Source organism: Rousettus aegyptiacus, unplaced genomic scaffold (genome assembly GCF_014176215.1).
Source record: "Rousettus aegyptiacus isolate mRouAeg1 unplaced genomic scaffold, mRouAeg1.p scaffold_m13_p_7, whole genome shotgun sequence".
Taxonomy (NCBI): Eukaryota; Metazoa; Chordata; class Mammalia; order Chiroptera; family Pteropodidae; genus Rousettus; species Rousettus aegyptiacus.
Genome location: NW_023416310.1, coordinates 57240157 through 57267131, shown reverse-complemented (window position 1 = coordinate 57267131; position 26975 = coordinate 57240157). Strand labels below are relative to the sequence as shown.

Sequence of the window (26975 nt, the reverse complement as noted above, 5' to 3'; positions counted from 1 at the left end):
GGAAAAAAAACATTTCCTGGTAATTTATTTATAGTTTTCATCTCTGTGAGCCACCAGTATTCCATTTATCTTGTTAGGCTCAGCAAATTGTTCTCAGACTGTTCTTTCTACGTGAAAATATTGTAAAGTGAAGGAGTACCTGATGGAAACTTCTTTATGCTAACACTTCAGGCCCACTCTTTGCCATGCCTCGATCTCCCTCTTTTCCAGAGGCCTGTTGGGCATTCATGTATGTCTCCTGGACCCTCAGATTGCCTTCAGCTTTATGGTTCTCAGCCTAAATTGCCTCTTTCTTTACTTTCTTGCCGATGTGAGTGGTTTCATATCACACCATGCCCTGACTTTAACAGGCCTCTTTCCTCCCATGTATATCCATCCATCCATTCAGCAGGTACTCATGGGGAACATCTATTTTCTTAAAAGCTATCTAATTCTACCTTTTCTCAGTCACCTAGACCAGTATTTCCCAAAGTATATTCCTTCTCAGCCATTTCGAAGTTGTCTGCCAACATTCTAATCCAGTCGTTCAAAACATATTCATCGAGTACCTACTATGTGCCAGGAACTGTTTGGGTACTGGAGATATAATGATATGCAAGAAGAATTGGTCTCCACTCTCAGTGAACTTATAAGCTAGTGAGAAAAGCATAGGAAGAAACAGGTACTTTCAAAGCTAAGTGCGATAAGTGTTTTGACAGGGAATATGTATGACAGTGTGGGAGGAAGAAAAGAGAGGGTACTTATTCCAACTTTGGACACTTCCTAGAGGAAATGACATTTAGACTGAAATCTGGAGGCAAAAGAAGAGGCACTGTTCAGGGAACTGAAAGAGGTTCATTATAATGAGTAGAAAATTCAAGAAAGTATGGGTGGGAGGAGAGCTTTTTATGGCATAATTAAGGTCCAGTTCATGCAAGGACTTGTAGGCCAATTTAAGGAATTCAGGCTTTATCTTAATAATAAGGAACTCTTGAAGGCTTTAAGCTAGGAAGGAGAATCATCAAATTTGGACCTAACAAGATCATTCTCTCTGGAATGTAGAGGAAAGATTGGGAAGGGGCAGAGGTATGGAGACGAAGCAAAAGGCCGTAGTTCTATTCTAGACCGGAGGAGTTGGTGGTCCAAAGTAAAGAAATGGCAGAGGACATGGAGAAACAAAGATAAAGTCAACATAAATAAGAAGGTGGAAGTGATAGAACTTGCTGATTGATTGGCTCTGTTAGGTGAGGAATGCAGAGTTTTACCCTGAGAGTGTCTAGTTCAGAGTTAGAAGATAATGTCTTAAAACAAAGCCCTGGGGAGGAATCGATGAGCCTGAGAAGCAGCCAGAAAGGCAAGAGGAAATCCAAGACAGTTGTGGTGTTGGGAGAACTTTTCAGGAAGTGATAGTTTCACATCCAGCTGTAAAGCGAGTAAATAAAAAACTGAAAAAGGGTTCCTTACATTCCCTTGAAGTGTGTCACAAAACGAAAACTTCAGTAAGAGCAGAATAAATGTAATGGATGCAGTGCACCGAGTTAAGTGGGAGACGATTAAGGAGACACTACAAGTGTAAATGACTCGAGGAGTTTGTAGCTCAGGATTGTGTCCAGGAAAGGGTTTTTTTATTGTCATTGTCATCGTCCTTTGTTTTTAACTGAAGACACTAGAGCGCATGGTTTGAATACTAAAGAGAAAAAGCCTGTTTGTCGAGAGGAAATTTATCTGGATACCAGTGTTGGGAATTCCTAGATACTGGAATTCCATGGATTTCACAGCTTATTTACCCACTGCTAAGGTGCCTGTTCTGTTGCCCATAACCTTGGCAGCATATGGTGTCTCAGACCGCAGTTACTTTTGGTGGACTAAACCAATGTGTTTCCTAGGGACAGTCTTTTTTTTTTCTGAGTAAAGAAGGTATCTAAGTATAGTTAACCCTTGAACAACGTGGGTTTGAACTGTCTCCACTTATACACAGATTTTGTTCAGTTGACCTGAACACTTCAAACCTGTGTTGTTCATGGTTAGGAATAGCATATGGAGACGGCTGACTGTAGTAGTTACATGTGGACTTTCGACTGTGCTAGAAGTAGGCTCTCCTAACACCTGTGTTTTTCAAGGGTCAGCTGTAACTTATTGAGTAATATATTTCAGAGTTCAAATCTTTGTTGAGTTTTAAGGGTTTTTCTGTATATTTTGGGTACAAATTCTTTAGATATGTATATATTTTTTCTCATTCTGTGGCTTGTCTTTTTATCTTCTCAAGTGTGTTTTGCAGAGAAGAAGTTTTTAATTTTAATGATGTTCAAGTTATCAGTTTTTTTCTTCCATATGTCATATGTTATAGTAGAAAACTTAAGCCCAAGGTTATCTGAATGCTGTGTTAGCTTCTAGAAATGTTATCTTTTGCATCTTGCATTTAGATCTGTGATCCATTTTGAGTTAATTTTTGTGAAAGATGGCAGACCAGTACGTAGATTCATTCATTCATTCATTTACTGATTTACTTCTTTGTTGGTTGGTTGATTTCATGTGATATCTAGTTGTCCTGTTACCATTTGCTGACAAAATTATCATTTCTCTATTGAATTGCCTCTGCTCCTTTGTCAAAGATCAGTCAACTATATTTATGGATCTATTTCTGAGTTCTCTATTTGTCTATTCTAAAGATAGATTTATTCTTTCAGCAATAACACTGTCTTGATTATTATAGCTTTATAATAAATAAGTAAATAAGTAAATAAATAAATAGGTAGTGTCAGCCCTACAACTTTGTTCTTCATTATTTTGTTGGCTATCCTTGGTCTTTCACCTTTCCACTTTAAAATCAGTTTGTTGATGTCTACCAAAAAAAAAAAAATTGTTGGCATTTTGATTTGGATTCCATTGTATCTACAGATCAAGTTGGGAAGAACTGATTCCTCGACAGTATTGAGTCTTCCTCTCCATAAATGTGGAATTATCTCTCTATTTATTTATATCTTCTTTGATTTCTTCAGAGCTTTGTATTTTTCTTTATATAGATCTTTTACTTATTAGATATATGTATATATTAGATTATTAGATATATTCCTGAGTAATTCATTTTTGGAGGTGCTAATATAAGTGGTATTGTTTTTTAATTTCGAGTTTCAGTTTTCTTTTTTGGTACCTAAGAAAGCAATTGGCCTTGATATATTAACCTTATATCCTGCAACCTTGCTATTGTTGCTTATTAGTTCCAGAAGTTTTTCTGTAACTTCTTTTGGATTTTGTATATAGGCAGTCATGCCATCTACAGCAGTTTAATCGGTTTCTTCTCAGTCTGTATACCTGTTTATTTTATTTCATGTGTTATTGCATTAGCTAGGACTTCCTGTATGATAATGAATAGGGGTAATAAGAGACATCTTTGCCTTGTTCCTGATATGAAGGGGAAAGTATCTAATTTCTCACCATTAAATATATTAGCTCTAGGGTTTTTGAAATGTTCTTTATCAAGTTATGGAGATTTCCCTTTGTTCCTACTTTGCTGAGAGTTTGTATCATAAATTAATAAATGGATTTATTAATTATCGATTCAATTTTGTAATAGAGTTGGGCCTTTTCTAAACTTTAAATTGCATTATTTGTCTTTTTATTTTTGACTTGTAAGAATTCTTTATATATTTGGATACAAATACCTTATCAGATACTGATTTTCAAGTATTTTCTCCCCTTTCGTGTGTTGTCTTTTCACATTTTTAAGCAAAGTAGAAGCAATTTTTTTGTAACAAATTTTTTTTCAATGATTTGTACATTATCTCCCACCCCATATTAAACAAGCAGCTTCCAAAATTTAACTGTTACATTTAAGAGTCATAATATCCGTCATACTTGCATTCTATGTAAGGTTACAAACAACACATACTCCTTATGCTAAATTATTTGAATGAAAGTTTTCATCCTGATTATGGTAACTTTTCCCATCTCACACTGTTAAAATCTGTTTCTGAATTGAATATAGCATATACAGCAATGCAAATCTGTAAGTGTATCTACTGATACCAGTTTTTCAGTCTTAATAAATTGAAATTCATTTAGTTCTACCCTTTTTATCTTATATTTTAATATATGTAAGTGATCCTTTCCTAACTTTTTAGGTATTTATGAGCAAATAGATCTTATTTTTAAGACTCAAATTGCGATAGTACAGTGTCATTGGGATCAAACTCAGGCCGGAGAGACCCAATGCATTTTCGAAAGTGGAAACCACACAGAAGATAAATGATTAATTTAATAAAAGTTTTACAGTCTGTTTCATGTTATTGAGAAGCATTCTAAGATCTACTTTTCTGTTGTAGTAGTATTTCTGGTTATTTTGTCTATGTCCTTGGACTGCCCACAAAAATCATTAAGAAAAAAAATAAAGCTGCGGTGCATCTAACTTAAATCTTTAATTTTCGGTAACTTTAAAGCTTAGGAGCACTTGAAAGCAACAGGTAAATATGGAATATCTGCCTAAAATGTGAACTTTACATTAAATATGTGGCATTAAAACAAAAAGCAAATAAATGCTTAATTTATATTCATTTTTAACAGATGAGACTTCCCTCAAGCATTTGCTATCATTTGTATGGTTTTATTCATCCAACTTTTAAAAGCTCTGTATTAGCACATGGTTACTTTTGCCATAAAAAAAAAAGCAATTATGATTCTTAAAATATGTATTTGATATGTCTAAACTCATACTATTTTTATTCAGGTCGCCTAAATCTCTTCCCTAGGTTATACTACCTAGCCCCAAGGCAGGTGGAGTAGTGTTATTTTAGCTTAACTGCGTGGATAATATTTACACCTCCTAACAGCTTACCAAATAAAATACTGTTGACCTCTATCATATCATTTGTGTGAAGTGATTCAAATGTACAAAAAATAAAGACAGGAAGAATTTAATCAAATAGATCGGATAGTAAAGGCAATCTAAATAGCAACAGCCCAGCTTTCCTAATTAGTAATTTTAAAATGCTTATTAAACAAGGGGTGAGTTCACTTGCTTAGATATTTGAAATACAACTTTATTCTGATTCTAAACAAAAAGGAATGGGAATGACAATAACAAGATTTCACCAGTGAATATTGTGATGTGACTGTAGCAGCCTTATATCTGGAACTCAATACGGAAACATCTGTGTTCCAAAACAGCTAAATATGCAGGTCCAAAGCCCATTTATCTCCTTTAGCATCCTGAAGGTTAAGCACATGTTCTGCTTAGCTATATATTAAAGTGACAGACATGCGGCACCACTGACATCAAGGACAGTTGCCTATAAAACTAGACTTCTTACGCTGGGTTCCAGCTTTACTTTATCCTTATCTGGAAGAGCAGTTGTCTGAGCAACCTCCGGATCATACTCATATTGTGCAGCCAAAACTGGGTTTGTGGCAAGCTCTGGTGGGGCAAGAGCAGGCCTGGCAACAAACTCCAAGTAAGGGTCACCAATTCGTTTTATAGCAAGCCAAAGGAAGGGCTTTTCAAAGTTTGCCTTAACTTTCCTGTCCTTAAAACTCACTCATTGCCTCACAACATGATGAGGATGTTTTCACATACTTGTATCAGATCTCTGTGCCAATTTAGTACATCCTTGTAAGTAACTCTTGAAGTTATATCAAACATTATAATCGCACCCTGGGCTTGGATGTAATACCTGTCTATCAGTCCACCAAACTTCTTCTGACTGGCTGTGTCCCATACAGTGAACTTAACAGGTCCTCTGTTGGCATGAAACACAAGGAGATAGACCTCAACGTCCAAGGTAGCTATATACTTCTCAAATTCACCAGTCAGATGACATTTCATGAATGTAGTTTTTCCAGTCCCACCATCTCCAACTAGTACAAGTTTGAACTGAAGTTGGGGTTCTCCTTTGACAGCCATCATGATGTTACTTCCAGAAGCGTCTCTGGACCCATCTGACTGAGAGCTGGAAAGATAGTGGAAGCCAACTTTTCACATTCTTGTCAGTGTTCTTTGAAATAAAAAAAGTTTTAAATTTTGACCGAGTCTAATTTATCTATTTTTTTCTTTGGTCACTTGTGCTTTTGGTGCCATATTTAAGAAACCATTGCCTGATCCAAAATCACAAAAAATCAGTCATATTTTCTTGGTAAGAGTTCTTACATTTAGATCTCCAATCTGTTTTGGAGTAAGTTTTTGTATATGGTGTGAGGTATAAGTCCAACTTTATTCACATGTGGATATCTAGTTGTCTCAAAACAGATTATACTTTTTAAAGTCCTTGTGCACTAATTCTAACATCTAGGTCATCTGTGGCTCTGTCTCTATTAACCAATTTTTCTCTTGACCATGAATTATATTTCCCTATTCCTTCATATGTGTACTTTTTAAATTGTTTACTGGAATTTATGTATTACACATCATAGAAACTCTGGATTTACGTTGCCTTCTTGTAAAGAATGTGAAGTTTTGTTCTACCAGGTAGTTAAATTCATCCTGACATTGTGGTAGGTAGGTTTTACATTTTGTAGGGGCAGGTATTTGAGTTTTGCCCTTAGTCCTAGAGCTAATATCTTAGTCCTAAAACATAATTTTTATTCCAAAGATACGGCGTTTGAGATGTTTTAGTGGAAATTTCCAAGCTCCTCTAATTTAATGAGGCTTGAACTCCAAACTATTTCTCCTACAGGAGGAAGAAACTGAATCTCTGCTTAACTCTTTCAGCTTTCCAACTTTTTATTTTATTTTTTTACTCAGCCACTTTGGAGTACTACTACCTGATTCTTTGCAATTCAGAGACCGGCCAACAATTCGAAGGGAATTTATTTGTGGATTTGGGGACCTGCCTCCTTATGGCTTCGTTCTTTATGGAATTTTTCCTTCTTAATTTTCAGCATCTCTCCAGTAGTCTCAAATGCCATTCTTTAGTTCCTCAGCAAAATAAGACTGTGAATTTCTTTTTGAGTTCTATCTGCCCCATGATTGCAGGTTGGGGAGTATCTCAGTCACATCAACATAGATCTGTCCTGGTATGGTTTCCTTATTTCAAGAGTTGAATCCCTTTCATTTTCTGTCAGCTTTTGATGGCTTTCTAGTGCCCTCGAACAGCTGTTTTAAAATATTTGTTCAAGATTATTATCAGGAGGGTTAGTCCAATACAAACTACCCTACCATTACCAGAAACCAGAAGGAGGAGACTAAGGAATTTGAACTTTATTCTGCAGGCTGCAAGATTTTAAATTTAAGAGTGGTCTGATGAGTTCATGCTTTTAGAAAATTAGTATGGAGATGATTTATAGCATGGGTTGGTGAGAGGAAAACCAAGAGATAAGGGAAGCAGTTAGGAGACACTCTTGCAGTCGTTCAGAAGAGAGGAGACCAAGGCCTAAACTCTGGAAGAGAGGCAGTGGAAATGGAAATGGATGGTCATGTAGGATAGATTTTTTTTTAAAGGTCCAATTTTTGCAAGAGGCTGTGGGGCTTTCCCACAGAAAATATTCTTAGGTGGCCAGTAAGAATTACCACCATTCCATCCCAGAGCGTCTATCCTTGTTAAAGTTCATGCCAGTGTGTGTCTCTGTGAAGGCCTGGAGAGTTTCCTCGCCTCGTATTAGTCTTAGAAAAATGGCCCGACTGCATCCTCAGTCACTCCTGGTCTGTAGGTCTCTCTGGCTCACCTGAGGGCTATTGAAGGTCACCTAGGGTCTGCATTGACCTTGAGCCTGGGCAAATTGTAGAAACAGCCTGTTTGCCTCCAGCCCCAAGGTCTGGAATGGAACTAGACATGCGCTGGGGAAGGATAGGAAGCAGGAGTTACAAATGCGGGATATACTGCCTGGACGTGCCTAAGCATCCACTGCCTTTTCTTCTTGATGTTGGGCAGCCATTTATCCTTGACCTTCTTTTCCAGCTTTGTGGCTTTTTTGTTCAACAGGTCAAATGGATGATGTACTGGATTATATTTGCACTTTTCACCACAGCAGAGACATTCACCGACATCTTCCTTTGTTGGTAAGTACTTCAAAAATTGGGACTTTTCAAGAGAAGATACTGCCTAGTGTCTGGAGAGAGGTGGGAAAAGAGTAAAAGCAGTCTTGAAACTTACTTCAGGAAGGAGAGGCAGGTACAGGGATGTTAACTGGAATATTTAAATAAATTAGTCTATAAAGTTGTTCTTCACCTAAATATTTATTGAATGACCTTGTAAGACCAGGGTTTGTTCTTATAATGGTACAATGGTGGACATGATAAACACAATTCCTTGATTAATGGAGTTGGTAAAGAAGCATTCATTATGTTAAAAAAAAAAAAAAAGGAAAGAAAAAGTACACAAAAGTATGCAATAAAACTGAGTTCCTCTTCTACACTATTCACTGTCACCATAACTACTATTCAGTTATATATACTGTACTTTTTAAAAAGAATTTACGTGTGTATATATATAAACATAAATAGATCTATTTTTAAATGGCCACATAGAATTTCATGGTATAGATGGACCACAATTTATTTAATCAATCTCCTTTTGATGGATAATTTTTTCTTATAAACAATGAAGCTATTACAGCAATGGAGCAAGTAAGAATCATAAGCTAGTTCTATGTATTAATATATTGTTTCTTAGGTGAAAGAGACTGTGGATAGTACATAATATCCTGCTTCTATTTCAAGGAATTGAGTTTGTCTGTGCACATGTAAATGTACTAAAAGTAGTGTGGAAAATACCCATCTGTTAACCAGGGTTATTTCCACAACTGTGCCATGGTTCAAATCTTGGGATTAGTTTAACATTTGCTATGTTATATGAATGTTTTACCATGATCTAATATCATTAGAAAAAAAAAATAGATATTTCCATTTTGGAGGAAGAAATTCTCACCCAAAAAGAGTCAGTATGAACTTTCTATCCAGGTTGTCCCAGGCCAAGGCCCAGACCTGAGCACCACTTCTCTGCATCCTGTTTGGGTCAGTGGCCTTAATGGCTTTAGTATGTTTTGTTTTGTTTTGTTTTGTTTTCCAAAGGAGCCTGGTTTTTCATCTCCACTGAGAGAAGTAGATGTCTCAGCCATTGTGGCCTGGAACTATAGGGGAGGAATCTGGATTATCCAATTTATATGCTTGTGCCATCCTGCATTGCCCTACGCCCAATCAACAACTGACTCAGGATGGGCTGAGTCTCCAGGAGCAGAGAAGGAACTCTGCTGAGCCTTTCTTTGTCTTTCCTAGGCCTCAGAGTGTGACACTAGGAGTCAAGCCCCATTTGATACAGACCTCCACCCGGGAGGCCCCTGTCTGTCCTGCGTAGATGAGGGTAACAGGCCAGGGCTAGTGAGGACTATGTAATAGATTTAACAGCATGGACGGCTCATGTCCTCCAGTTTTCCCTTTTAGCAATATCCTCTGTCTGGTGCCGGGTGGCCTTCTGCTGTCCTCTTGTCTTTTTCCATGAACACCAGTGGGGATTGCATTAGTCTTACAAGCTCTTTCCCAGGAATATAAGTGTTCCAGCTTTGCCGCTTTCAGCTAAATGGAAACCCTGTATGATGCTGGGTGTGCCCCTCCATGGTAACTGCAATGCGTCCTTATCCATGGCCTTGAAATTTTAGAGTTTTGTACCTAATAAATGCTCAAAAACCATTTTCAGACTTAATATGATTTTGATTTGGAGAGATACACTAGTTCTCTATTACTGCTGTAACAAATTGCCACAAATTTAGCAGCTTAAAACAACAGACATTTATTATTTCACAGTTTCTGTGAGTCACAAGTCCAGGTGTAACCAACTGAGTCCTCTGCTCAGGACCTCACAAAGCCAAAAGCAGTGTGTGGACCAGCCTAGGCTCTTATGTGCAGGCTCCGGGGTAGAGTCCACTTCCAGGCTCGTCAGTGTGGTTGGCAGAGTTCAGTTCCTTGTGGCTGTAAGACTGAGGTCCCCATTTCTCTGATATATGCCACCCCCTTCACCTTCATGCCAACATTGACATATGGAATTCTTTTCATGTTTAGAGTCTATCTTCTGCTTTTGCTTTTAAGGGATCATATGATTAGATTAGGTCTACCCCAATAATCTAATATAATCTCCCTATCTGAAAGGCCACTGATAATAATCTTAATTACATTTATAAAATCCCCTTTTCCATATCAAGAGAACATATTTATGGGAGTAACACCAGAATGAGAAGGTCATGGAACAAAAATTCTGCTTACCATAGGCGAGCATTTGATACCTGGTGTATTTAGAGCATGTGTGCAGGTATGAGTAGAATGACCCTCTCTTCCTGATCCATGTAGAGGCTTCATCGGGTTCCTCTTAGCTGGAGCTGTCCAGGCAGTTTCTGGGTGGGAAATGAGGGCCCCTTGCCCCTCTCCTGGTGCCCTGAGCTCCACTTCTTCAGGGAAGGTAATCATGGGAACCTTCCCTGCCTGCTTTAGCCTGCAGCCTGGCATTGACCTCAGCCTGCTTTCTCTTTTTGTGCTAACCTGCAGTATTACAGATCATAGCCTTTTCTGGGAGAATTTTCCCTCTCCCTTTCCCTCTGATCCTGGGAGTAGGCACAGGACAGGCAGAGCCCTGTGTCCCTCCCAGAAATATGGACACCAGCCCAGCAGCTGTGTACTCTCTCTAAGATAAAAAAGGAAAGCTTCTATCCTAAAATGGATCCTTGGCTTCCCAGAAACATCTTTAACTTCTGTTCGCTTCCAGGACTGGAGCTCGTTCCTCACGTTCTATTTTCCGTCACTCTTCCCTGCACCCATTTCCCTCTTCCCACCTCTCCCCTAGGGCAGTACCCACTTCATAGTTAACTTTTTAACAACTTTCTATCTTAATGAAAACAGTGATTTTATCACAGTGGCTCGTTTCACAATTTGTGTAAGTGATTTTATTTAGTTTTTTAAAATTTATAAAATACTGCATGCATATGGCAGAATAAAATTGAGATACACTAAAAAGTAAGTCTCTCTCCTTCTAGTGTCTGCCCCCTCACCCAGCGGTACCACTGTTAAAAGTTACTTGTGTTTTTTTCCAAAATTTTCTGTACATGTTAATTGCCTGTATTTTTGACAGTTTCATCAGTTGACCAACCACCTTAGAAAAATTTACCCCTCTGGAGGATGAAGCAAGGTTGTATTGGGGTGTCAGGGGGACTGCAGCTGCCCCAGGCAGCCCAGTGCTGTGCATATGGAGGAAATGTGGTGGGTGTATCTGGCCTTTTTTCTTCAAACGCATCCTAGAGGTCAGGACCATTCAAGGGTATATCCTCACAGAATAAGCAGGGTCCTTTCCATTTCTTAGGTGAAGGCTGAGGATGGTGGTAGGATGGCTGTAAGCAGACTTGGTTGGTAGTGATTTTATTGGTAGAGCCCTCAAGGCCTCTGGGAAACACAGGGTCTGAGAGGCCCAACCTGGGGACCCTTACGATCCCTGGCAAGGGCCTGGTCCTAGTGTGATAATTACAGAGTCATCTTGAAATAATCTCCAGAGTACCCTTTTAATGTGGGGGTGGGGGGCAGTAAGTAAGGAGGGGAGTTTGGAAAGTGACTGTGTGTGTATGGGGGTTAAGGGAGTCATAGATACCCACGTGGTTGTATTTCTTAGCCCCAGTCTACTTCTGGAAGGATATGCAAGAAACTTATGATGTTTTTGCTTTTGGAAAAGGGACTATGGGTCTGGGATGGCAAGGAGACTCTTTGTTCGTATGTGTTTTTTTAAATTAAGTTTATTGGGGTAACATTGGTTAATACAATTATATAATTTTCAGGTGTACATTGTAATTTGATATTTGTATAATCTATTGTGTGTTTACCACCCGAAGTCCAGTTTTCTTCAGCTACCATGTATTTGATCCCCTTTACCCACTTCACACTCCCCCTAACCCCTATCTTTGACCCCCTTCACCCCATCTTCCTCCCCTCTCCTCCCCTACCCACTACCAACTGGTAACCACTAGTCTATAGTCCATGGACATTTAGAATTTTTAAACTATATGCGTGCCTTACCTATTTTAAAAACATATCTTTTACATAATAAATGAAAGAGTGCAGTACACTAGATCCCCTTGAGATTATCTCTGTATCTCGTGTTGATGCCTGAGTTTACCAGATTCATTTGCTTTTCCCTTAGGGCTGGAAAATACTTGTTTGCAAGACAAGATTTCCTCCCTTACTAATCACTAGAGTATTCAAATGTGGGAGAATCACTTCTGTTCCTTCAGCTCCTTCTCTGTTCTGGCTGTGAAACAGTAAGCAATCTTGACGTGAAAGTGTCTTCTAGCTGCTGAAGGAATATTCAGGAAGAGCCTGCCAGAGGTAGAAGGCGAGGAATCAGGAGACCTCTATGAGGAAAGGAGTGGGTGGAGCTGCAGATTTCAGGTCTGTGTGAGAGTTAGAGAGCTCTGAAATGGCTTGCTAGAAATTGTTCTTTATTTTTTTTTGGCTCCTTTATCTGAGAGAATGCCTGGAAGGAATTTACCTTTCTGATTTCCCAAACTAGCATGATGCTTTAAAGGAACTCAGGATTTCTTTTAATCAAGTGTAGTAAGACACACAGACATGGAAATGACTGCCATGAAGGAAGCAGTTTGTTATACTCACAGATCCCTAGGAAGACTCACATGCTACACAGGGCCACACGGGGAAGCACCAAGTTCCATCAGGAGACAGAGGTAGGAAATGGGGGGGAAGAGCTTATACTGTGGTTTCTGTGGAAGGAACAGGCAAGGCAGGGTAAGCAGTTTTAGGGTTGGCTGTCTGGTTCCCTAAATTCCTGGGGTAATTAGGGCAGATGGGTAGTGGCCCAGAGTGTGAGAGCCCAATAAAGGAGCTGGTCTCAGGGTATAGGCTCCGGATTAGTTGGTTTGCATACGAAAGGAACACTTGCAGGTGAGTTGTGGACTGTCTTTAGGAATTGGCTAATCCTGGGAAGGGCAGTATCTTCAGAGTCAGCAAGGCATCAGAATAGAGAAAATAAAAAGATATGGTTAATATGCATCAAGACAGCCAAACATGGTTACATAGGTTGTTCATAGCACAAGATATCTGGCCAAGGAGAATAGTGGTGCTGAAATTCAGATAAAGTCTTGTTAGTAATCCGGGTGCTTGCAGGACTGCATCCAGAAGGGGCCGTCCTTTCCTTTTGTGTACAAAGATGCCAAATGGGTTGGCAGAAGCCTTTTATGGCACTTGCCTCAGATTGCTATTCTATATTATTTGTGATTATTTACTTGATCTCTGTTTCCCAGACGAGACTATGAAGAGGCATAGTATTGGAATGGTGGGGAGACTATAACCGCCCCAGGCAGCATCACCGCCAATGATGTTAGACTCTTGCCTGTGTTTCCACTAGACTGGGAGCTCTGAGAGGGCAGGGAGCAGGTCTTCTTTGCTCACCCTTGTCACCTCAGCACAAGCTGCCACGTGTAGGTACTGGGTACCTTATGGGGTGAATAAATAAACAGTATCCAGGACCTCAAACCCCAGAATTGTATTTTGGCTTGCCCAGTATTCTTCTTCTGTCGTAGCTGCCAGCCCCCGAAAGACACACGGACCACCAGAACTCAGTGAGTTATTGGAAACACTCTTTATTCAGCCAGCTGGGTCTGCCAGGGGTACACAGACCTCAAATTAAGCAGCCCCAAAATGTAGAGGTACCAGGTTTTATGCCCCAAATCTCATTCTTCATTCTGTCTAAACACAAAGGGCTATCTTTCTTCTATTCACTACCTGTCAACTCACAGGTCAGGTACATAAATGGGGTTACAGAAGCAGAAAGCTTGTTTAGAATGTTATGTTCCTATAATCAAAGGCCTACGTGCCCATAGCAATAGTCAAACAGTAATTTCCAGTAAGAGTCAATTTTTCAGCCACCACACTTCCTTTCAGTGCCTGCCATTAACTTGAGCAGGGTGAATAGCATTCTCTCTCCTGGCAAGACCTAGGTTCCTGTGCCTACCTCTTTTAGGGCTGAGAAGACTGCCAAGAAGGGCAGGCTTTTTTTAAGTGGGGAGTTTCATTATCTGTTCTGCCCTGTTGCAAATCATCTGGGTGTTTGTCCCTCCTTGGCCGTGAGTGAAGAGTAAATGACTGACTGGATAGGAAGGCTGGGGCTGGGTCATCTGCTCCAACCTCAATGAGCGCAGCCCAGCAGGAAGCGCCAGCTACTGCCCGACATGGCTGGAGGGTGATTGCTGGAAGGAGCCTGGGTTCCCGGTTTGCTTTGGCAACAAAAGAAAACATGAACCACCTTTGAAAATAGGCCTTGGGCTTGAGCTGTGTGTGTGTATGTCATGGTGAAATGCTTTTCTCCCTGACTCTACCTTAATTCCAGCCTGCATTTCTATACATATGCTTATTGACTGGAAGAGTTCTGCCTGAGACTTGATTTGAGTAACTTCTGGTCTGACTGGAGACAAAGAGATTTGGAGATCCTCCCATCCCCTTCCTTGGATCTATAGGGTGCTAGAACTTGGGGCATGCTTAAGATGGATTTGAGAAAACTAGAAAGCTCCAATCTTCTCATTGCAGTACCATTTCAGTAAACCTTTCCTCATTCCAAACTCTGATATATTAAATATTAAGTATTTCATGCACTAAACACATGGACCTTGTGTCTGCAACATGTGTATGTACCTTCATGGGTGGGAAAGGAGGAATCCGGGGGGCCTCACATCCATGTGCCAGGTCTTGTCCTTCACAGGCCCAGGGCAGTGTTGCCAAGACCCTAACAGGAATGTGTGTGTATTTCTCATCTCTCTCCAGGTTTCCATTCTATTATGAACTAAAAATAGCGTTCGTAGCCTGGCTGCTATCTCCCTACACAAAAGGCTCCAGCCTCCTATACAGGAAGTTTGTACATCCCACGCTGTCTTCAAAAGAAAAGGTAATTTATGCTGCTCAGATTTTCACTCCTTTCAGTGAGTGAAAAAATTTAAAAACGATAAATAAAAAGGGCAGACTATTTTATTGCAGGAAACCCTTCATTGGCTCTTAATTTGGCCCCAGCAATTTCTTCCTTCTAATTTTTTTGTTTAAGTCTATTTTTCTGGCATGTTTGGGAATAGTTGTGAAGTTCTCAAAAAGACGTTGTCATTATTTATTGTAAAACATTTCCATAAACTGAAACAACAGAAAAGATTCACTCATAATTCAATTTCCCAAACTGAATCTCCTTCCTTTTATCATGCTCAGCCTCTGACCTTTTGCAGATATGATTTTTACATAGACTATTAAAAAATACTTTTAAAACTTAACAAAGATAGGAAAGCTGAAACATAGAGAGATTAAATGACTTGAACTTGTACCCAGATAGCTACAAAGACTGAAATATAATAAATTTCTAGTACAATGTTTGCTTATTGTTCAATGATAAAATGTATATTCTACCAACAAAATACCTGTTATTTTGGTAATTACCAGTTGGTAAGTATTAATGAGAATAGTCATAATAATTTGTTTCACGCTATTTATCTTTTGTGTTTGTTTTGCTTCAAAGTACTTCACAAACATCTTTAAAATGAAAATGTAGATTCGTCTAATGTCAGAAATGGAAAAAATAAGACAAGGAGAAATTGCAGGGGAGGATAAAAATAACTAAGAATTCAAGCAAAAATTACAGCTTATATCTCTTGAAAAATAATTTAATTCTAAAGTACTTATAATGTTGCTATCTATGATGTTATCTTTTAACATCTCCATTGAACCTAGTCTGGCATATTTGCTTTTAATGAATTGTTCTATTTTTTTAAAAGATTTCATGCAGTAATGAATGCAAAGTCCATTAAAATAAATATTACCACTGTCTTACTAATTTGTTTGATAACTTCTTTTTCAAAGCATACCAGTCTCTGTAACTTTTCTTTAAAATTAAATTTTAAGTGCACCAAAAGTCTCAGATATCAAAAAACAACAACTCAACATAGATACAGTATTTATATTCTGAGATCATAAACATGTTTGCACAAAATTAGTTTTTACATGGTCTTCATAATTATCCATGAGCACCACTATGAATGGGTTTTAGTTCCTTCTTTTGACTTATTATCTTAGAATAAATTCCTGAGAGGCATTATCGGTTCTAAATTTTATAATTCATTAATATATTATATGACTTTCTGAACTGATTATGTGATAGGATTCTTTAACATAAAACAGGAACAGCGTAGGTGGCTTTGTATGTTAATTTGTATTATTTCTGAAAGTTGAATACTTTGGACTTCTATGAGAGGGCTTTGGGGAACATATTAGTTGGATGAGCAGACTGCTATAGACATTTCTGAGAATCCCTTTAGGGGCTAGGACACAGCACTTCCTGTCTTGGAAGGGTAGGATTTGAAGGATGGTGATCCCTCTCTTGACCTGGTTATCAAACTGTTTTTCCTACCTTCCTTTCACCAAACGCCAGCCTTATCTTGAAACTGCCACTGTAATTTCCATTGAAGTGAGATGACTGACTTTAAAGAGCTGCCAAGAATCGCTTCCAGAGTCAGTCAGGGGTCATGGCGATAACTTACTGTGGTGACTTCCTGGAGAAGCTTCAACAAGGAATGAGCAGGCATTGACTATCCTACCTGTGAACTTCACAGCAAAGGAAGTACACTAATGTGTTGAACTTCAAAGGAGACTGAGGCCAAATGTCATTGCCTTACTTAACTCTGAAATGAGCTACCGTGATTACACAACAGCTGTTATATTTAACAAAACAATCCAAAACAAACAAACAAAAAGAATAAGTCAGAGTTGATCCAAGTTTGAACTAATAGATATTTTACTTGGTTTTATTCTCTGAAGGTGACTTCAGTCATCTTTTCCACCTCGCCTTTACCTTGTGGTATGATGCTGGATGACTTCTGATATCTGCCTTTATTTCATTATCTGCAAAATGATCTCCCTTATCAAGAAAAATAACACCCATCTTCATATCCTAATCCCATCCATAGATATACACAGGGGGAGATATTTGGATATAGTATAAAATAGCTATACAATAATACAATTTTAGAGCTGTAAGAGCCCAACCCCTTTGAGATAAGGAAGATGATTATGGTTCTCATTTATTGAAACCGGCCACAGTGTCAGATGCTTTAGTGGAGTGACCTCATGTAACCCTCACTGTGCTCCACCAGTTAGGTGCTATCACGGTCCTCATTTTTCAGAAGACGGAAGTGTGTGTAGAGGCTGGGTACTTGTCAAGGTCTGACAGCCAGTTAGTGGCAGGTCTGAGGTTACACAGTCAGTTCTTGGAATTCTCTGCACCGCATGTTTCTTCAGTGTCTTGGAGAGTGGCTGTGTGTAGAATGACAGAACTGTCTACATTCAGGAACCCCTGGAGCCTTTCTAGAAAACTAGAGGACTTTAGGAACAATCCTAAGGTACTGCTTAAAGAAAAACCTTCCCGAGTCAGTAAGCTGCTGTTTTTTCAAAATTCTATTTTCCACTCCCATGTACTTCCTATGTCTGTCTTCCCTCCTCCTACCCAGAGTGCCTCTGACTTCAGGCCCAGTGAGAACCAGTGACTAGGCAAGGTGCCAGGCCATCCCTCAGGAGAAAGGAGAAAGAACAGAGATCTATCTGAACCTTCCAACTCAGTGTGCTTCTGTTTTTCCTTTGACAGGAAATTGATGATTGCCTGGTTCAAGCAAAAGACCGAAGTTACGATGCCCTTGTGCACTTCGGGAAGCGAGGCTTGAATGTGGCAGCCACGGCGGCAGTGATGGCTGCTTCCAAGGTACTGTGCTGGGCCCTGACCACCACGACTGCATGAGCATCTCAGTCCCTCCATCCTGCCTTACTCTTCACCTGTGTAGCTCGCACAAGACAAGCTAAAGACCAGTCAGTGGTTCCTTATCCTTTTGGGGGTCCCTTTGAAAATCTGACAGGAAAAATTGGTGAATCCTGACCCCAGGAAATTGTGTGTGTACATGCACGCACAATACATGCAATATTAAGAGGTTTCCAGAGCCCCTAAAGCTCATTTCTAGGTCCTATGTTAAAAATTGCTTGGAGCTTAGGCCTAGGAGAAAAGGAAAGGAGAGGAGGGGAGAGCTTCTCTGTAGCTTCCCAGGGTGCACACTGGGAGAGTAACCTAAACTCAAAACGAATGGACAGATGGAGAGACTACCTAAGTAAGTGGGTGGACTCCACACTCATGTTGCCCAGCAGATCCAGGGGAAGGAACCCAGGCTCCCAGAGTACGGTAAGTGGCTCAAACATGGAGGAGGAGAATGTGTGTATCAGCAGCAACTAGTAATGAAGGAACTTTGAAATATACATTGGTTTTCTGGGATATCATGATTTAAACTTTACTTCCTTCTCTTTTCTCTCTCTCTCTCTCTTTCTTCTTCTTTTACTTCCTTCTCTTTTCCATCCAGTCCTGTGCACAGGTCCTCTGTGTTCCTTCCTAGCTTTTTCTCACATCACATTCTCCTTATCATTGTGTCAGTTTCTCATTATGTTCTCAGCCCTGAAAAATTAAATTGGTAGATGATTACTCTCAGAATAAATTCAGCAGATTGCCCTAGTGTTTCCTGGTGACAACTCCTTGCCCTAAATTTACATGTGGAATAGGGGTCTAAAGTCAACTGGAGGTGGAAGAAGGGCAGTTATGTTAAGGTTTGGGAAATGCAATATTTAGGAGGTGAGTTGTATTAGCAAAGGGAAGCTGTAAGTCCTGGATGGTGATGTGAAGGTATTACCAGAGAGTGGGGTCCTCTTCTGGCGTGTTGTCAAGGTTCTTGATGTCTCAAATAAAGAATTGAGCAAGACACCAAAATACAGCAGAAAAGAAAAGCTTTATTAGAAGGGAAAGTATACTTCTAGATGTGAAAGTGAGCCTGAGCAAGAGAAGCATGGCTCAGAAGGCCTGGTAACAAAGCCTTTGGAGTTTTTATCCGTATTTGCTATGGGTGGTTACTTGTCTTAGAGGGGTGGGCTTCTTTGATTGACAACTAAGATTGACAGGACTCAGTGATTCATCATTTGCTTTCTATGCATGCTCATTTCCAGAATTCATTCTGTTATAATGATATTAATGAACTTCTGGGCATATGCATTGTTTTAGCTAACTGCCAGACCCCGAAAGACAGACGGACCACCAGAACTCAGTGAGTGAGTTATAGGAAACACTCTTTATTCAGCCAGCTGGGTCTGCCAGGGGTATGCAGACCCCAAATTAAGCAGCCCCGAAATGTAGAGGTACAGGTTTTATGCCCAAAATCTCATTCTTCATTCTGTCTAAACACAAAGGGCTATCTTTCTTCTATTCACTCACTACCTGTCAACTCACAGGTCAGGTGCGTAAGTGGGGTTACAGAAGCAGAAAGCTTGTTTAGAATGTCATGTTCCTATAATCAAAGGCCTACGTGCCCATAGCAATAGTCAAACAGTAATTTCCAGTAAGAGTCAATTTTTCAGCCACCACATTCCCCACTGGCCTTAGCAGACAATCAAATCTTTGATTCTTCATACAGAATTTGCTTATAGCCTCTATTCTGTAATACTAAAAGTCCAATAGAATTAACTCTTTTCCTTATATATGCAAACAAGAAATTAAGGAAATATGGGTCAAAAGTTAACAAGAGGAGGAGGATGATTAAAGGTCCAGCTACAGCAGATAGAAATGTTGTTAGCCATGGTGACCAATTGAGCATCCTATGAAACCAGTTACTTGATTCTAGTCTCTGTCTTTCTCTGGGATCTAAATTTCTCTGATTAGTCATAAGCTTTCTCTAATTACTCCAGAGTTATTGGCATAGAAGCAACAGGTTTTACCTAGAGCCATACATAATCTATCTTGTTCTAAGAATAATAAATTTAAGCCTCTTTTGTTTTGAAGGACTACTTCTGCTAGTGAACTGATTTGAAATTCTAGCCTGCTGATGGTCAGTTAAGTTTAGGGGAGTTCCTACCCTGACATAATAAGGGGGTTTGGGGTTTGGACACAACCAGCAATCTTGTCCTATGTCTGGGGTGCTCTTATTTAAGACCTTGTGTATTGTCGTTAGTAAAGTTCTGGTTGTGGCTGGTCTAATGCCTGGACTAAAGAGGAAAAGAGGAAGAAACAGAGGGTTATACTTATGTACGCTTGAGTCTTAGTCTTAAGGGCCCGTCTTCCTGAGCTGTCCACGCTCGTGCTGCCTTCACGTGGGAGTGATGAATCCATGATGAGATGCCATTTACCTTAACTGCAGTGGGCGTCATCAGGTAGACAGTGAAGGGTCCTTTCCATATGTATTCTAGTCTTTTGGAAGTGAATTTCTGGATCCACACAGAGTCCTCAGGCTGAAACTGGTAGGGAAGTCTATACCCCTGGGGCTGAGTGAGCAGCATGAAACTGGGACCAAATTTACTTCTGTCCACTTTGAAGGGCCTGTAAAGACTTAAGTAAGACAAGGTTACACATTTCTGCCTTTTTCTCATCTTCTATTCTAGGTATTAAAGGTGGGGGTTTTCCAAAGAAAATTTCAAATGGGATGAATCCATTAATATACAGAGTACACCTGGCTCGGAGAAGAGCAAAGGGAGAAGTTCTACCCAGGTCCCACCAGTTTCTAATCTTAATTTGACGAATGTCTCTTTTAGGGTCTGATTCATTTACTCTACTTGGCCCGAACTTTTGGGCTGGTAGGTGCAGTGGAGTTTTTACTGCAAATTTAGGTAGCTAGCCAATTGCTGTGATACCTTTGCTACGAAGGCTGGCCCGTCATCTGACCCTAAAGTTCTGGGGAGACCAAATCAAGGGAGGATTTCTTGTAGTAGTTTCTTAGTAACTACTTAGGCAGTCTCTTTCCTGGTAGGGAAGGCCTCAACCCATCCTGAAAAGGTGTCTATAAAACAAGTAAATATTTGTAGCCCCCCACAGTCTGGGTTACCTCAGTGAAACTGACTTCCCAGTGGTCCCTCGGATAAGTTCCTCTTTCTCTATGCCTAGGTTCTTCTATCTTCCCCTTCTTTGGATTAAGTTGGGCACAAGTCGGGCATGGTGAGGCAATCTCCTCTGCAGTTCTCCCTTCTGGAGCATCTTAGTTCGCCCTAGATGTGTGGTCTGGTGTAGCTGGTGGAGGAGAGTCCTTCTAAGGGCCTGTGAGAGCCCGATTTTTTTAATCTGGAGACATCCACCACTCCTGCTGGTTCCTAGTGACTCTCTTATTTTGAAAATATATGTCCTCTTCCACCACATAAGTTGGGTAAGGGACAACAGTCAGTGGATGCGGTGGGGGCCCCACTGGCCTTGTGGCCACTGTTCTTGCCTCTGCATTGGCTCATAGGTTTTGCTCAGCCTCAGGACTATTCCCTTTTTGATGCCCTTTACAAAGGACAATAGCCAGAGCCTTAGGCATCTATATGGCTTCAAGTAAGGCTAAGATCTCCTCCTGTTCTTAACATCCTTCTCAGCTGAAGTCAGAAGCCTTCTTTTCTTGTAGATGGCTCTGTGTACATGTGCAGTGGCAAAGGCATATTGGCTGTCTGTGTATATTGTGACTGTCTTATCCTTTCCCCATCTTAGTGCCTCAGTGAAGGTGATGAGTTCTGCCTTTTGAGCAGAAGTCCTATGGGGAAGAGCTTGTGACCAGATAGTGCCAGTTAGAGTTACGACCCCTGCCCCAACATACCTCCTTCCTTCTTGTATGAAGCTGCTCCCGTCCGTGAACAGAACTTCATCGGCCTCAGGCAGAGGGGAGTCTTTGAGGTCTGGCCGCGAGGAATACACAGCATCTGTGAAATCTGTGCAGTCATGAACGGGGGTCTCGGGGTCTGAGTCTGGCAACAGATTGTCTGGGGTGATGACAGTAGGTTTGGATTTTAGCCATACGTTTAGGGTCATCTGGTGCCTCCTTGTTGTTGAACACCTTCTGGGCTATCTCAACAAGTTGGGACAGGTTCATCCCTGCAAAACCTTCTAATTTTTTGGATATTAGGGGCTGCCTGAGTAGCAAAGGCTATATTAATTTCCTGCTGGTTCTCAGGGGCCTCAGGGTCAATGGAGGTGTATACCCAGTATGCCTCACTCAAGAAATGCTCCAGGGGATTCCTGAGGTTCCTCCCTGTACAACTTCAGTTACCTTAGAAAGGTTAGTTGGCTGGCGAGCAGCCATCCTAATTCCCCCAATTAGAATCTGGTGGTACCAATCTAATGCTGTTCTCCCTGCCTGAGAATTGTGTCTGGGCGAGTGGAGGGAAATTCCTCCTCAATCTGTTCCCCTGCTTCCTCAACTCTCCTCCCTCCCACAGCTATCTTTTGTGTTTCAGTCCAAATGCATCCACGCGTCCATGTTCTTCTGAGGGGTCAAGGGAGTAATTAAAAGTTGTTGGCAATCATCCCAGGTGGGGCAGTGAGTCTGAGAGACACTTTTTAAGAGTCCCATTAATGTCCGGGGTTTCTCAGAGAAAGGCGGATTCTGTGCCTTGCGGCTGTACAGGTCATTAGTTGAGAAAGGCACGTAAACCATAAAGGGCCTGTCAGTGTGCTGCCCCTGGGGTGGTGCTTCTTGCAAGGGGAGGATGGCCGGGGTGGTGATATTGGCTGATGCCCCACCCAGAGCAGGAACAGAAGGTCCATAGGGGTTACCTGCTGGCCATCCGAGGAGGTAAGGTGGTGCTATTTGGCCTCTGTTGTCTTGGATTATAGGGTGGAGGAAGGTCACTGTCCTCCGGTGGAAATTGGAGGACTAAAGGACTGGGCTGTCTAGGAGATTCAGTTGCTGCGTGTTTCCAAGCGCCCACAACTAAAACCTGCTCCCTCAGAGAAAGGACACACTAGTGAAGCCAAGGAGGGGGGTTCTGAACAAGGTTTAACCATTGATCAATGTAGGGAAACTGATCAGGATGTCCTAGTTCTCCCATGAAAACCTTCCAAACATTCCTCACCAAACCCTTGTCAAAAGAGCCCTCCAGAGGCCAGTTTACATCAAAAGACAGCCACTCAACTTCACACAATGTTCTTTGTCTGGAGAAAACTTTATACCATAGTTAGCTCCCTCTACAAACCCTTCTTTGAAATTTCGCAGGAGACACCCCGAGGGCGTCTTCTGTGAACTCAGGCTTCCCGCCATTGCTTGCACAGAAAACACAAAACAGACAACACAAAACAGACACTCAGGCAAGAACAATTACTGAGGTGCAGGTAGACCCAGAGACATCTGCCACCTACAACCTAGACAGGACCAGAGACAATAAACAGAACCCAACAACAGGGCACAGGAGGCGGTGTCCCGCGTCCTGGCCATGGTCTGGGAGATATGACTGCGTCCAGTCTCTCCATGGACCCCCAATGACCGGTCAACAGAACCAGAAAGGTACCTTTTATCCAGATGCTGAGGCCTCAGATTCCAGATTCCCGTCAGGACCAGGAACAAAGAGTGTGTCCTAAAAGTTGCGTCCTTGACAATTGCATTAATCTCACCACAGCATTCAAGAGCCCTGGAACGTCTCAGGTTGGCCGCCCCTTTGAATCTGTAACAGGGACAGCAATCGCTTTGGAGGCCGGTCTGGTCTTAGATCTCAGGGCCACTCCCTGAGATCTCACTGGGGCCTCCAAATGTTGTAGCCACCAGCCCCTGAAAGACACACGGACCACCAGAACTCAGTGAGTGAGTTATAGGAAACACTCTTTATTCAGCCAGCTGGGTCTGCCAGGAGCACGCAGACCCCAAATTAAGCAGCCCCAAAATGTAGAGGTACAAGGTTTTTAAGCCCAAAATCTCATTCTTCATTCTGTCTAAACACAAAGGGCTCTTTCTTCTAATCACTCACTACCTGTCAACTCACAGGTCAGGTGCGTAAGCGGGGTTACAGAAGCAGAAAGCTTGTTTAGAATGTCATGTTCCTATAATCAAAGGCCTAGTGCCCATAGCAATAGTCAAACAGTAATTTCCAGTAAGAGTCAATTTTTCAGCCACCACAGCATCATATTATAATGATGGTACAATGAGGCTCAGATGAGTTGAAGGTCATTGGGTCTTCATTACGCAGGCCCAAGTGACTGGCTTAAACTGGTACCTAATGCTCTGCTTACTTGTTTCTTTATAGAAGTTACTTTAAGCCCAAAAATGCCTTCTGGCTTGCTTAATTGTCAGATTAGGCCGGACCCCTTCTAGGATAGGATAACCTTAGTGTCTTTGCAGGCAGACCCCTTAACTAACTTTCCTGCCTAACTCTTTCCAAAGAGCCATGAACCCCCTTATTATTAGTATGGATGCTGAAGGCCAGGAAGTCTCTTCTTCTCTATCTGCTTCCTGCTGAGAATGATTGTAGTCTCTGTTTATTGGGGTTTCATGGAGCTCTTTCCCTTTCTGCCTTAGTTAGGGCAGGGTCTTGGGTTTCCTGCTGAAGTGCTGCCTCAGTCCCTTGACAAGGAAAAGAAGATACAAACTTGTTATTTAAATTATATATCCATTAATTTCTATTATTGATTTTCCTATTAAGTGAGTAAAGGGAAATAGACTTGGTTACTATATTTTTTAAAGAGTAAAAAAAAGACCTTTGGCCTAAAGTCCCCGCTCCTCTCAGACTCTAAGGGCTCTGTCTGGCCTTAATACCATTTCTGCTAACAATGAGCCCATGATCCTTATCAATAGCCAGAGAATCTGAATCACCAGTGTTGGGGCAATTATCAGGATTTAAGGGAGAGGGCCTTTTCCCAAAAGAAAGGAGGGAAGAAAGCTTAACTAGGTTTACTAAAAAAAATTAAGAACTCTGCAAGACCTCATATCATTTCCTGCTAAAAGATTAAGAATTTTACAAATGATGTACAAAGATCTTTTACAAAGATTCTTAGGAAGGAGAAGGTAGAGCTTTGAAAGGATTTGGAAGAGGGCGATTAATGCTCCATGGGCTTCAAGCGGATGGTGTGATGGAGGGTGCTGACCACCAGCTGGATCAGGAAACTAAGCTGGATATTCTGTGCCCTGAACCAGGGAAAAGCACATTAGGAGCAATTCTGGCAGAAAGACTTAGCACCCAGGGCTCAGTTTGTGTTTGAAAATCACCTTCCACTTGATTTCAAGTTCTGCAGACAAAGGCTGGGAGAGAGAGAGGAATGAAGAGGGATGATTCCTATTTCAGAGAAGGACCAGCTCCTTCTGTAACACAGAAATTCATACAGCCGGTACCTGGAGGGGACTTGCCCACCTTAGTATAATAGCTGCTGCCAGGGCGATGGGACCCAGAGAGTATCTTTAGAGATGTAAGAAATGTACAAACATAAGACATAAGCAATGTGCAAACCTGTAGAGAATTTTTATGAGTTAATTTGAGCCAAACTGCTAACAGTTGACTGGGAAGCAAAATCTCAATGGATTGAGAAAATCCTCCCAAGAATGGCTGTTTTGCAGCTTATTTTATACATCAGTATCAAAGGAGGAGACATAAGGAGGGTTACATGAAATCCATTGGTGGTAGATTAAGGGGGTGAGAGAAAACAAAGCAGCAAAATCTCTGGGATTCGATAAAAAGTAAAATGGAGAGACACATACTTTCTTTCACATTGGTGGGTACCAGATAGTTAATAGAGATGGTGTGCCAGGGACAAGATAACCATGAGCCATCTGTGGTCTCTGTGCTCTGGTATGGTAGGTGTGCGCTGAGAGGTCTGGAAGAGATTACTCTGTTATCAAAGTTGTTATTGTAGATGCGAAAAGACAGTAGACAGGATCCCTTAAGGTAAAGGTCGACTTTTGTCAGGAGAGCTACAGGCCTAGGACAAGACTACCTGCCATGACCTGCTTTTAATTAGAAATTTTATGTTCACCATCCTATGTGGTTACTTTTGGTCTCTGAGTTTGTAGGATCTGCCATGCTGGCCTCCCCTGAGTTTTTCAGGTTTAGCATGTGGCCCCTTTTACATCCACAGAGAAGACATTCTGCTTTGGTATCCCAAGGAGATATATCAGGATTTACAAAGAGCAGTGGATTCTAAGATCCTTCTGTTTGAGATGCAACCATTTTATGCTCTTATTTTTAAGGTGAAAGAAGAGAACTCAGAATTGTTAAATTTGAATTCATCAGGCCAGCTTTACAACTTAAAGCTATAGAAACCTTCCCTCGTTCCTCTGTCCACCCCATCTCCTCTGCTTCTGAAGCTTGAAGGAAGAGGGGTTACTGCTCTTTACTCAGCTCAGTCACAGAACATAAATATGGTATATTTATCAGGTTGGCTCAATATCGATCACTCGGCCACTGAGTCACAAGTGTGTAAATTTTATTCTGACAATAATTTTGTAGGGCCATTTTTCTCCAGGTCTGCCTCAAGCTGGAGCCTCCAGTCTCTTGATACCATTTTGGCCAGTCACCACCAGCTCCTCTGAGCACCTGGGGAAGCCCACGAGCCCAGGACTCCAGCCAGGCACTACAACTAAACCTGAAGGAAGCTCCAGACCGAAACGTGCTCAGGAAATAACTGCTCTTTATTTCCCTCTAGTTGGACTAAAGTAGTGAGAAATGTCTGCTTCTTGCTGCATTTGGTTTCTGACGAAAAAATTTCTGCCCTTTAGGGGCTCTACTTTTCCTTTCTAAAGTAGAAATATCTTGAGAGAGAAAACAGATCATCTCTTCCAAAAATAATACCCTCTATTTTTGAAACAGATGTGTACTTAAAAAGAAAAAGAGAAAAAGAAGTAAAATCCACTTTGGCTGAGGGGTTAATCAGCGGTCTCCACAGCAACAATGACTCATCACTGGGTCCAAATCTAGCTTTTGTGTCCATACCACCTGGGAAGCTTTGTTTTTTATTTTTAAATAGATTCTCAGATGTGCTGAATCAGAATCTCAGGTAATTGCCCTAAATCTCTATTTTTAACAAGTTTCCCAAATGAGTTTTAAACAGTTCTGTGTGGGTCTGTCTGAGGCAGCATCCCGAACCGAACTGTAAGTGCACAGGTGATTAGGGTTAAAACAGTTCTTTCACATTCCTGGGATGTAGACTCAGTGCCTTAGAAGTGTTAACCTTGAGAATGAGATTATCTCAGAATGTTGATTATCCCAGGGGGATAGTCAAAGCAATTTTGTGAAAAAAAGACACGCTGCCAAGTCA

The 26975-nt window shown here is 41.0% G+C and overlaps 2 protein-coding genes and 1 long non-coding RNA gene across 5 annotated transcripts in view; 1 reads left to right on the top strand and 2 right to left on the bottom strand.

Moving 5' to 3' along the window:
• REEP1 (receptor accessory protein 1) overlaps window positions 1–26975 on the top strand; it is a 110178-nt gene that overhangs the window by 53624 nt on the left and 29579 nt on the right. For all 3 annotated transcript variants that reach the window (XM_016136495.2, XM_036223961.1, XM_036223960.1), the window contains exons 3-5: window positions 7890–7966; window positions 14711–14831; window positions 17562–17675. In XM_016136495.2, coding sequence (XP_015991981.1) covers window positions 7890–7966; window positions 14711–14831; window positions 17562–17675 — 312 coding nt within the window. The remainder of the gene's footprint in view (window positions 1–7889; window positions 7967–14710; window positions 14832–17561; window positions 17676–26975) is intronic.
• LOC118605242 (GTP-binding nuclear protein Ran-like) lies at window positions 5265–5875 on the bottom strand. Its single transcript, XM_036224562.1, is given in 2 exon segments — window positions 5265–5512; window positions 5515–5875. Coding segments are annotated over 2 exon segments (609 nt in total).
• LOC118604986 lies at window positions 17561–20372 on the bottom strand. The gene is made up of 2 exons (XR_004951829.1): window positions 20126–20372; window positions 17561–18410 (listed from the first exon to the last, which is right to left on the bottom strand). It is a non-coding gene; the product is annotated as an uncharacterized LOC118604986 (long non-coding RNA).